Source organism: Dermacentor albipictus, unplaced genomic scaffold, assembly GCF_038994185.2.
Source record: "Dermacentor albipictus isolate Rhodes 1998 colony unplaced genomic scaffold, USDA_Dalb.pri_finalv2 scaffold_14, whole genome shotgun sequence".
Taxonomy (NCBI): Eukaryota; Metazoa; Arthropoda; class Arachnida; order Ixodida; family Ixodidae; genus Dermacentor; species Dermacentor albipictus.
Genome location: NW_027225568.1, coordinates 4,751,905 through 4,764,226, shown reverse-complemented (window position 1 = coordinate 4,764,226; position 12,322 = coordinate 4,751,905). Strand labels below are relative to the sequence as shown.

The window sequence follows — 12,322 nt, the reverse complement described above, 5'->3', positions numbered from 1 at the left end:
CAAAACTTTTTCACTTTTAGTGGGAAAGAAAAAAAAAAATTAAACGTTGTCTGGAAGTTTATTTCACATTCTTTTTTTCTGATGCTCACGTCAACTAACGGTTGTTGTTGAAACTAGGCGTGACGTGTTTCCTGTTGCCAGTTTTTGAAGAGTGTCCCCTCTTGTTGAATTTCTTTCTCTATGTATAGGGTGTTTTGTTATAGCTGCGCCATATTTTTTAAATATTGCTTATGGCACATGGCACAATTGACCTACATTACTCAATGCGGCCGTTGCTTCTACGAGAAATCAAAATGTTCAATTGGGCAATTACTGCAATTAAGCTAGTTACTTTTTATTTGGTTGCTTTACGCCGCATATTTCAATCCGCGAATTATAGCCGCTAAGTTCGCGCGACGTATCCAGTTGGTACAAATTCTGTGGACAGCACCAGTTGCGAGATGATTATTTTCAAAGTGTACGTCGAAATGTCTTGGTGTTCCAGTTACTTTTGTGATTCAATGCATAAAACAGCAGTTTCTTAAAAATGCAACTTAAATATTGAGGCCGAAACATAACCAAAAAAAAATGTGTTCCTTTCGGGCGCCCTATCATCCAAACATTCAAGTACCTGAAATCACTGGATCCAAGGACAGATCTGTCTTCATATATATTTCTTATTATTATTTTATTTAAAGATACCTTACAGGCCCTTGGGGGCTTTGTGTAAGCGGGAGAGTATACTCAAAGATTATACAATAATTACAGTACGAATTATAGAAATAGAATTAGAATTATACAATAATTACAAGCTACCTAATAACTGACTTAAAAGCCCTGCAGAACCGTGCTGTACGCTTCATCTTTTCAGATTATTCACGAGAAACCAGTGTAACAGCATTAAAAAATCGTGCCGAGCTTGAAGCCTTGTCACTTCGCCGTAATATATCTCGTTTAACACTATTCCATAAGGTCTACTACCACGTATCTCTTCATAACGAGTTCATGTGTGAACCCTCAGCCATTTTTCCGCGTCGGGATCATTCTTGTAAAGTCAAATGCATAATGTGTCATTCTCTGGCATTTGGTCAGTCATTTATACCTCGCACCGCGAAAGAATTGAATAATCTGCCATCGCACATTGTCACTAAAACAAATGCCTCGAAATTTACAGAAGCTCTACACAGTTTCATGCATACCTAATATATCACGTTTCACTCTCTGATTTGTAAACGGATTTTTTAAAATTATTAATGCGCCGATAACCAAAGCTTCCACGACAGTGTCATAGTTTATACAAATAATTTAGAGTTGCTGTACTGATAACTATCCTTATTTTTTTGTGTTTGTACGTTGATGCACTGTAAATAATTTTGTCCCAGTTTTGTTTTTCCATTGTATTTACATTTACGCACTGTTCACCTCACCGATGTAACCTTTACCTTATGTAATACCCTCCCTAGAGGGCTTTTAGGGCTATTGTGAAATATATAAATAAATAAATAAACATATGTGAATACATATACAAAATATAAAGGGTAAGAAATGCGCTAACATGCTGCAATGTGGTGTTCAAAATTGTACAATACAAAAACGTTATGCTTTTGAACGCAAGAAATTAGTGAAGAAGAAATTTAGACAAAGTAAAATTTAACCAATAGAATTACAGAGCGAGCGGAACAATATTTGGCTATAATAAAACAGTATTTAAGGGATAGTAGCACAATAATAACGGGCAACTCAAGAAAAAAAAAACACGTCAGGTTACGTAGTGTTTGAAAAATGCGTTCCTAGAAGATGCCGGAATTTTTCCTGGTCCCTCTCATAAGCGATGGCGTTAGGCAGATTGTTCCAAAGGCGAATGGCTCTTGGAAGAACGGAGTAGGTAAATGAATTAGTCTTTCCATAGATACGCATGAAATTTAACTGATTATACAGCCGGTGTGACCTGTAATGAGGAGTTCCAAGAGGCAGGACTGGTGGTGCTGTATTATGGACATACTTATGAAATAATGATAGGAGGGCTACATCACGACGATGGTGCAAGGGCTGTAGTGAGAGGTCGAGTTTAATTTCTGTTATGCTTTTGTTATAGTCATAACATTGTGAAATAAAACGCGCAGCCCTGTTCTGGATAGATTCGAGTGTTTTGATCAAGTATTTCTGATGAGTAGACCAGACGGATGCGGCGTATTCAAGCTGAGGTCGAACGAATGTTGGATAAGCTAGTTTACGAATGTCTTTAGTGGAATTATGCAACTTGCGTCCTATGTACCCTAATGGTCTTGAAGCACTGGCACATATGTATTCAATATGCGTTTACGACAAAAGAGTCGAAGTTAGGTTAACACCAAGATATTTATATTGAGTACCATCCAAAATAGTGATGTTATTTATGTTCAGTTCAGTTCAGTTTATTACGTTAAAGGTCCCCCGTAGGGGCATTACATAAGGGGTGGGTTTAATAAGATAGCAAAACATCGTCATAAATAATTATTTAACAAAATGGTCGGTTACAAGTTCTGTGAACGAAGATGGACAAGTCGTATTAGTGATATTGGCGGGAAGGCCATTCCAGTCTGTGGCGGTACGGAAGAAAAAGGAGGCTGCGAAGGTGGTTGTCCGTGCACGTGGGCGTGCCACTTGAAGTGGATGGCTCGTGCGATGAGATATGCGTGCTGCTGCTGTTACGTAAGGCTCTTGATTAAGGGAAGAAAAAAAGAACTTGTGGTACAGGGAAAGACTGGAAATGCGACGTCGACATGAAAGTATTGACAAGCCCGATTCTGATTTCAGTGATGAAACGCTGACGTCGTATGAATATGAGGTATGAATGAATCTAACAGCACGATTTTGAACTGATTCTAATGCGTCGGTGAGATATGCTTGATGCGGGTTCCAGATAGCTGACGCGTATTGCAGTTTCGGCCTGACAAGGGACTTATATGCTAGTAATTTTAAATCTGGTGGGACCTGCCGTAGGTTCCGTTTTAGAAAACCTAAGGTTTTGTTAGCTGCAGAGATAATACTAGTGACATGTGCGCACCAAGACAAATCGTGAGACAGGGTTACACCTAGATATTTATAGGATTGTACTGATTCTAATGGTATGGCATTTATTTCATATGGGAAGAAGGAAGGGTTGCGACGGCGGGAGAAGGACACGAATTTACATTTCTTGGCGTTAAGGGTCATCAGCGAATTGCTGCACCATTCTAAAACACTGTTAAGATAATTTTGGAGTGTAGTATGGTCAGATGAGTTATTGATAGAGCGGTAGATGACGCAGTCGTCTGCAAACATGCGTATATTACAGGAGACACACTGAGGTAAATCATTAATATATATTAAAAATAACAGGGGACCAAGAACAGATCCTTGGGGCACACCAGAGGTTACTGGGAGGAGACTTGATAGGTTACCGTTGATAAAAACCATTTGTGTGCGATTAGACAAAAATTCATTTAGAGTAATAAGTAAAGTAGTGTAAAGTAGTAAAGTAAAGTAGTAAAATAGTGATAAGTAAACGTAGATTTAGTATGCTTGCGACTAAAAGAGATAATTTTACATTTAGAAATGTTAACCTTCATTAGCCGAGTCTTACACCGAAGAGAAATAAGTTCAAGATCTTTTTGGAGGATTGCATGATCATCGGCATATATATATATGTATGTATGTATGTATGTATGTATGTATGTATGTATGTATGTATGTATGTATGTATGTATGTATGTATGTATGTATGTATGTATGTATGTATGTATGTATGTATGTATGTATGTATGTGTGTGTATGTATGTATGCATGAATGTATGTGTGTATGTATGTATGTGTACGTGTGTGCATGTGTGTGTGTGTGTGTGTGTGTGTGTGTGTGTGTGTGTGTGTGTGTGTGTGCGTGTGCGGGTGGGTGGGTGGGTGCGCACGCGCTCGCAACATTAAGTCCCCGGGGTGATATAGAGGAGGACATTACATAGTGCTACTGCTGGACAATGCAAGAAATTTAGAGACTTGCGTATATATGTAGCACTGCAGCGATAAATCTAGGCCTTAAGCTTTCTAACACTTTCTATATAGACACGCTTGCTGATACTTACACAGTTACCCACCAGTGCAACTAATCTTTTCTTCTTGTTATTCTTGTTTTACAGGCTATAGTATGCACAAGCATCCCTTGCCGCCTTACGCCTGAAATCGGCACCACTTTGTATCGCTTGAAGCCTGCTGAAGTTGTGATCGTTCTAGTGAATATCACAGCGCACCTAGGCATACAAGAACTGACCCTTGTGTGTTCTGGTTAATAAATTACGAAGCAATACGGTCGCGACCATCAAGAAAGCTAGCTCAAGTTATTCGCATTGTCCGATCATATTATTCAAGAATTACGGTAAGGCGTTCCAAAAATAGCAGCGCTTTTGTAATGCACACTCGGTGCAGTTTTTTCTCGAGTTTCCCCTCTCTCTAAAAGCCGCCGCGGTAGCTCAGTGGTTATGACATTGCTCTGCTGAGCAAGAGATCGCGGGTTCATGCCGGCCGCATTTCGATGGGGGCGAAACGCGCCAGCGCTCGTGTATTTGTATTTATGTGCACGAACGCTAGGAACCCCAGGCGGCCAAAATAATCCAGAGCTTCCCACTACGGCGTGTCTCCTAATCATATCATGTTGGTTGCAATTATAATCTCAGACTTTAATTTTTAATTTTCTGTTTCTTCTAGCGCAATCATCTTCGTCTCTCACACAAACCGTTTCTGTGTAGCTGCGGGCACAAAAGACGTGCCTCTAAAGCAGTGCTTGCAGCAGCAGAGCGATGATGCCGTACTCTTAAAGAAGAAAAAAAATAATACCCGTAGCATTTACTAACGGAAGGTCAGTAACCGCGACACATGTTGCTAGGTAGGCAGGGAATGGGCACGACCGTATCTCATACCGCCGCAATCAGGAAACAGGTGATTAACCTTACCCCTCTCCGCTAGTGGCAGTTCACCTAGCAGAACAGAAAGTTTTACTTACATCGATTTCCACAGGTCGCGGGATCTGGATATTTTTTCTTCGTAAGGTTTACTGATACCGCGTCTTTGAACTAACCAACCAGTCAGTGTCGCCTTTCGCGGTGCATCATCTGCCTATAGGAATATTAGAGAGATGCTATAGCCCAAGTTCGCTAAGGAACCAATATACTTTTTTTTTCATTTTCTAGGAATGGTCAATGACTTCGGTTAATTCGCTAACATTTTATTATCCTAGTTTCTAAGGCGCGAATTAATGCAAACGTTATATAGATATGCAGAGAAATCACCGATAACCTGCTGCGGTGGCTTCGGGGCTACGGTGTTTCGCTGCTAAGCACTAGGTCACGGGATCAAATCCCGACCGCGGCGGCCGCATTTTGATGAGGGCGAAATCAATAAATGCCCGTGTCCCGCGCATTGGCGGCACGTTAAAGATCTGCGGGTGATCAAAATTAATCTAGAGTCCCCCACTACGGCATGGCTCATGATCAAATCGCGGTTTAGGTACGTAAAAGCCCAGAATTCATTCAAGTCACCGATAACGTCCTTTAAAGCAATCAAAATTTTGTTGTTCTAGCTGCCATGCCGGAGACGGTGCAGGTACACCCGTATGACGCGGCCGCCTTACAAGATACAACAACCTTGTGAAGTAATTTTACCTCCAAAGAAGAATCTTCCCCACCCCTCAACGCAAGTTAAACAGAGCACAGGCAACCACCCTTCCCCTTTTACAGACCAATACATACCACCCCCCCCCTTCACACGCGATCACATCATCTACCCCGACATCTATCCAAGCCACACGTGCAAGATCTGTAAAACTCAATAAGCAACACCCCCCCACACGCTATGGGAAAGCAAACATCAATACCCCAGACCAAAATCCCGTGACCCTCTCATCGAGATGGCACGCTGCCGTGCGCAGCTCCCATCTCGACGACCAACTCTGGGCTACCCAGCAGGGCTACAAAGCGGCGAAGAGGCATACCTCGACGTCCCATCGTGGGAAGCCTAGGTTGAGCCGATTAAACTGCTGGTTCTCATTAAAATTCACTCTCTTTCTCTGTTTTTGCGACAACAAAGAAAGCTCGTGAACTTCATGAAAAAAGTCAACGTCACAATGTGTGCGCGCGCTAGGATTTCCAACGTGCTTTAACGTAAACCACGCAAGCATAGCTCGTCAAATGCGAGTTATCGCACTGAGAACGAGCGGTCACGCTTTTTCCTCGACGCGCCTTAGCTTTCTGCGCCCATCCAGGTGCACCCTCGTTTCTTATAAATACGAAGCCTTGGTTCCCTAGCTTACAACGGTCTAAGATGCATATAGCGTACTATATATGACGAGGTTTAGGTTCGAGACCCCTGCTTTATTCCTACGGCCCGGACGCACTTTCGCGTAGTGCTTTTTTTTCACTCGCTTCTGTTTTTCGACGGAAGAAAAATGCGGCCCAAGCAAGCTTTTAGTTTCATGTGCCACGTTGAGCCCTCACGAGCAAAAGCAACGATTCGTTTCTTTATGAGCAAGCGCCGTGATTTCCAGCGAACGTTCGTACCCTCTCCGATTGCTATAAGCAGACGGCACGGACGGAACCGTTATGACCAGGGGTGCACTCGCGCGTTGCTGTGAATAAGCAGAGTTTTGCACCGTGGAACTGCACCGCTAGTACGTACAGCAATGTGAACGCACTCTTAGACTCTGTATAAGACCCTGGCTTCAACGAGATTCTCTTAGTTTTGCATGTGCCAGAATGCATAGCGCCTGAATATACCATTTGTGATATTGCAGGTGAAATAGCGTGCTAGGCACGCAGACACACCCACACTAAAACACACCACATGGGAGTGCCTCAAGTGGCCTCAGCATATAGACATCCCCGTAATACACAAACATCCACTAATGAGGAATATGCAGTGGGAGGCATGGCTTGCGGACGAGAGCCGGGAGAGCCATTTGGGTCTTCTGGACCAAGGCCGGTGAGCGGTTCGTGCCAGTGGGGCCTAACCATCGTACCGTATTTTATTTTCAATAAAGTTTTTACTCCGCCTGCAGGGCATACAGCCAACCATATATCTACAGTTGTTATTGGGCTTTCACGTGAGAGCGACGACCAACATGTCTCTAGCAGAATTTTTTATTCATGGCACATGAACGGAAACGTAGCTTTTGTCTCTTTATCTCCCAAAGCTATCACTACATTACAGCGCAAGCGTGGAAGTGTTGAAGCAGAAAACTGCTCCTAAAGAAAAATGCGCCGAAAGAAGCTATGAAGCCCTCTTTCGCACATCGGCCGTTCCATTTCTGAAAATTTCTCAGCCGAATCAACTCTTATCTGTCCTTATCAACCATACAGGACATGATTCGACCCTTATCAACTCTTATCAGTGACTAGCAGTCTTATGGGACTTGATCCGCCCCTTATCATCCCTTATCGGTTGCTATTAACCTAATCCAACGTGCTCCAGCCATTATAAGCCCTTATCGAGTTGAGTCTTACGCGTGCTCTTAAAACAAAGGAACAACAACACAGTAGTGCAAACAATAACAAGGGCATTCATTGCACGTTTTGTACACTAATGCCTGCTGGCCGAACAAGGACGCAAGACAAACCGAAGAAGTCCGACTCACCGCGACTGGATAGCGAGCGAATACGTTCGCCCCCATGCTGGACAGCAACGCGCGAACGATGGCGCGTTCGAACGGTCGTGTTCGTCCATTCCGGTTTCCCGCTCCCAAGCCTTTTCCGAGACGGTCCTGCGAAGCTGGTTGACGCACGCGCGGAAGATCCGCGTCGCTCACCGAACCCAAGCCAAAGAGTAAGAGCCTGCTACCTGTCGCGCCAACCTAACCTCGCCGTTAGGTGGCGTTAGCAGCGCAACGTTCGCACTCTCTCTCGTGATATGCTCGCCGGTGCTTAGCTAAGAGGAAAAGTAGGATTACAGGAGAGGTGAGAGCCATGCGGGGAAAACAACATCAAGGGAAGCCCTGATGTTTGTTGTGTGTGATTTTGTCAGAGACCGAGCATCTCCGCCATCTCTATTTAGCACCTGAGCCATCCGCATCGAACCATTATAAACCGTGATGAGACCCATATAACCCCTTATCATCTTCAACAACTCATTGACTGTTTATCTGTCTACGTTGCGCGACATGAAGCAGATTCGCCCTCAGCGATTGGTGGCATTCTGTCGGTGAAGGAAAGTCCCAAAAGAAGTCACATCACGCCACCACCGAAAAGCATCGAGGATATGGCGTGTTTGGTATTAAATTTTGGCAAAACAGTAATTTTCCTTATGTTTACAAAGCTCCAAGTGGGGTTAACATTTAGTCTTAAAGATGGCTGTTATTCCACCACAAAATCTTCCAGAGGAGCCTACATAAAAACTGTTCTCCTTTGATATTTGTTTTGTACCGCCGGTACAACAGTCATATTATTCAGATATACTCATTTCCTGCAAGCGTGGGTGTCTAGCGCAGTGGGTAAGATACTCAGTTTCCGAGCATGAGGTCCTAGGGTCGAAACGCACCACCGCAAACGTTTTCAACTTCGAATTTATCTGAAATGCGTAAGCATCTCTATGCGTACCCAACAAGGAAACCCACCCGTTACGTAAGAAGAAAAATCCGGCGGCAGCAGCGAGTGAATTAACCTTCGTGCTGCCTCTCGCTTCAGCGCGAACTAAGCGGTGGCGAGAACACAGTGCACACTAAGCCACTAGAACCAGGCGCATTCTGCCCCAATCGCAGATCGCCTTCCAGATAGGGCTCGCGCGGCCGCCATTCACAGCAGTTCGTTTTGCCGCAGCACTGTCGTTTAAACTGGTGGAATCAGATTTCGTAACATTGATGATGACACCAGCCTGCGGCGAGATCAGCAAGTGGCACAATGCTTATGTATACTGTTTAATCAGGCTCGTAGCGGTCGTCCATGCTACACAACGGCAGGTGCAACTCCCGTTGTGACCAGAGATGTGCAGCGGTAGACGTCCAAGTAATCAGTGACGGCGACGCGAATGTCGCTCCGCTCATATACTGCCATCTGCACAACAGGCCTCAGAACTCTGTTGAACCTTTCGAGAAGATCGTTTGCTTGGGCGTAGGAGACAGACGAGAAACAATGGCGTATACCACACCACGTTCCTGAAGGAACTCTTCAAATTCAGCCAAGTCGAACTGCGATCCATCGCCGGAAACTATCTCATTGGGATAGCCTTCACGAGCAAGCAGTTGTACCAGAAAATCGTTGACCGTCCTTGTAGGAAGTTGTCTTCAAAAACTAGCTTCCGGCCATTAACTGGGATAATGATTAAGTTACACTGCATAACGGCAATCGATGGGAGCTTGTTCATCATCATCATCAGCAGCAGCAGCAGCCTGGTTACGCCCACTGTAGGGCAAAGGCCTCGCACATATTTCTCCAACAACCCCGGTCATGTACTAATTGTTGCCATGCCGTCCCTGCAAACTTCCTAATCTCATCCGTCCACCTAACTTTCTGCCGCCCCCTGCTACGCTTCCCTTCCCTTGGAATCCAGTCCGTAACCCTTAATGACCATCGGTTATCTTCCCTCCTCACTACATGTCCTGCCCATGCCCATTTCTTTTTCTTGATTTCAACTAAGATGTCATTAACTCGCGTTTGTTCCCTCACCCAATCTGCTCTCTTCTTATCCCCCCTTAACGTTACGCCCATCATTCTTCTTTCCATAGCTCGTTGCGCCGTCCTATATTTGAGTAGAACTCTTTTCGTAAGCCTCCAGGTTTCTGCCCCGTAGGTGAGTACTGGTTACACACAGCTATTATACACTTTTCTGTTGAGGGATAATGGCAACCTGCTGTTCATGATCTGAGAATGCCGGCGAAACGCACCCCAGCCCATTCTTATTCTTCTGATTATTTCAGTCTCATGGTCGGGATCCGCAGTGACTACCTACCCTAAGTAGATGTATTCCCTTACGACTTCCAGTGCCTCACTGCCTATTGTAAATTACTGTTCTCTTCCGAGGCTGTTAAACATTACTTTAGTTTTCTGTAGATTAATTTTTAGACCCACTCTTCTGCTTTGCCTCTCCAGGTCAGTGAGCATGCATTGCAGTTGGTCCCCTGAGTTACTAAGCAAGGCAATATCATCAGCGAATCGCAAGTTACTAAGGTATTCTCCATTAACTTTTATCCCCATTTCTTCCCAATCCAGGTCTCTGAATACCTCTTGTAAACACGCTGTGAATAGCATTGGAGAGATCTTATCTCCCTGCCTGACACCTTTCTTTATTGGGATTGTGTTACTTTCTTTATGGAGGACTACGGTGGCTGTGGAGCCGCTATAGATATCTTCCAATATTTTTACATGCGGCTCGTCTACACCCTGATTCCGTAATGCCTCCATGACTGCTGAGGTTTCGACAGAATCAAATGCTTTCTCGTAATCAATGAAAGCTATTATAAGGGTTGGTTGTATTCGGCACATTTCTCTATCACCTGATTCATAGTGTGAATATGATCTATTGTTGAGTAGCCTTTACGGAATCCTGCCTGGTCCCTTTCTTGACAGAAGTCTAAGGTGTTCCTGATTTTATTTGCGATTACCTTAGGAAATAGTTTGTAGGCAACGGACCGTAAGCTGATCGGTTTATAGTGTTTCAAGTCTTTGGCGTCCTCTTTCTTATGGATTAGAATTATGTTAGCGTTTTTCCAAGATTCCGGTGCGCTCGACGTTATGAGGCCTTGCGTATACAGGGTGGCCAGTTTCTCTAGAACAATTTGCCCACCATCCTTCAACAAATCTGCTGTTACCTGATCCTGCCCAGCTGCCTTCCCCCTTTGCATATCTCCCAAGGCTTTCTTTACTTCTTCCGGTGTTACCTGTGGGATTTCGAATTCCTCTAGACTATTTTCTCTTCCATTGTCGTCGTGGGTGCCAAAAAAAGAGTTGTTAAAACAGTACAATAAAATCAATACCAATCTTCTCGAGCTTTCTGTAGTGGGGCGCCGACTAGTGCGGACAAGCAAACATCGGCTCTCGATATGACCAATAATTTCAGGAGGTTATTGACACAATGTTAAATGTTTCTTAAAGGCAGCGCACCCTGGCAGCCCTGTTTTTTTTGTGTTGCTGCTGCGCCATGCCTAGCAGGCAATATATAAGGGGCCACAGTAGTCGCGTTTTGGCAAAAAAGATGTGAGTTCGTCACTACTACGCGTGCTGGCCTGTTTCTTCGGTGGCTGCGTTTCGCGGGCCATACTCAATTGTATCTACTGGCGACGAGGTGAAAAGGAATTCTACTGCTACGCGCACTACGTCCGAGCCTTACTGCTGCCACGGTACTGCTACTTCGGATTCTACTTCTCTGATGTATGCCAGGGACTTCGCCGCTGCTGAGACGCATCCTTTGTTGACCGGTACTGCTGCTACCACGACGAGTCTCAAATCGAATCTGGCCTCAAAGTGAAACTCCAAAAGTGTCATTTCTTCGTGTCACAAGTGGAGTATCTTGGGCACATCATCAGCAAGGAAGGCCTTTCCCCGAACGTCGACATGGTGGCTGCCATTCTGCATGCCCCTGTGCCAAAAGACGTCGAAGAACTTCAGAGTTTCTTGGGACTTGTCAATTTTTACCGACGTTTTTTGCCTAATCTTTCTGCACTTCTTTCTCCCCTACACTCTCTTTTTTTGTTATGGAAAGAAATGGGGGTGGGGGCAGGACCAGCAAGATGCATTCACAGCCTGCAAACACCTGGTGGCCTCAGCTCCAGTTCTCGTACATTTCCGCCCTGACACGCCTGTGTGCCTCAGCTGTGGCGCATCACCTTATGGCATAGGTGCTGTTCTGGCCCACAAAGATGCTGATGGCCGGGAACATCCCATTGCTTTTGCCTCACGGAACTTGTCAAAAGCAGAACGAAATTACAGTCAACTTGACAGGGAGGCCCTGGCACTCGTGTTTGGTGTAGAGCGGTTCCACCAGTACTTGTGGGGCATACCGTTTGAAGCATACCATGACCACAACCCACTTCTCGGACTGCTGGGTGCCAACAAGCCTGTCCCTGTGCAAGCATCACCAAGGTTAGTCCGGTGGGCTCTCAAGCTATCTGCGTACAAGTACGCGCTTGTATACAAGCCTGAAAGAGAGCTTGGCCTTGCTGATGCTCTTAGCAGACTGCCACTACCTAACGACAGCACCACACTGCCTGCCCCTGCCGAGATTTTTATGTTGGAGGAGGCCTATCCTCGACTTCTTTCACCTGCTGTGGTGGCACGAACCACCAGGAACGATCCAGTTCTGGATCATGTGCATTCTGTATTGAAAGGAGAGAGCCTTCCAGCTGGGCCAGACT

The 12,322-nt window shown here is 44.9% G+C and overlaps 1 protein-coding gene and 1 long non-coding RNA gene across 5 annotated transcripts in view; one reads left to right on the top strand and one right to left on the bottom strand.

The window, feature by feature from the left end:
• Positions 1-4,331, top strand: part of LOC139051745 (uncharacterized) — a 185,912-nt gene extending 181,581 nt beyond the window's left edge. For all 4 annotated transcript variants that reach the window (XM_070528744.1, XM_070528741.1, XM_070528742.1 and 1 more), the window contains one exon: positions 4,131-4,331. In XM_070528744.1, coding sequence (XP_070384845.1) covers positions 4,131-4,171 — 41 coding nt within the window. In that variant the 3' untranslated portion in view covers positions 4,172-4,331. The remainder of the gene's footprint in view (positions 1-4,130) is intronic.
• LOC139051747 (uncharacterized) overlaps positions 1-7,790 on the bottom strand; it is a 193,317-nt gene extending 185,527 nt beyond the window's left edge. Inside the window, exon 1 of the long non-coding RNA XR_011509522.1 lies at positions 7,616-7,790. This is a non-coding gene — a long non-coding RNA (uncharacterized lncRNA). The remainder of the gene's footprint in view (positions 1-7,615) is intronic.
• Between the last annotated feature and the right edge of the window lie 4,532 nt (positions 7,791-12,322).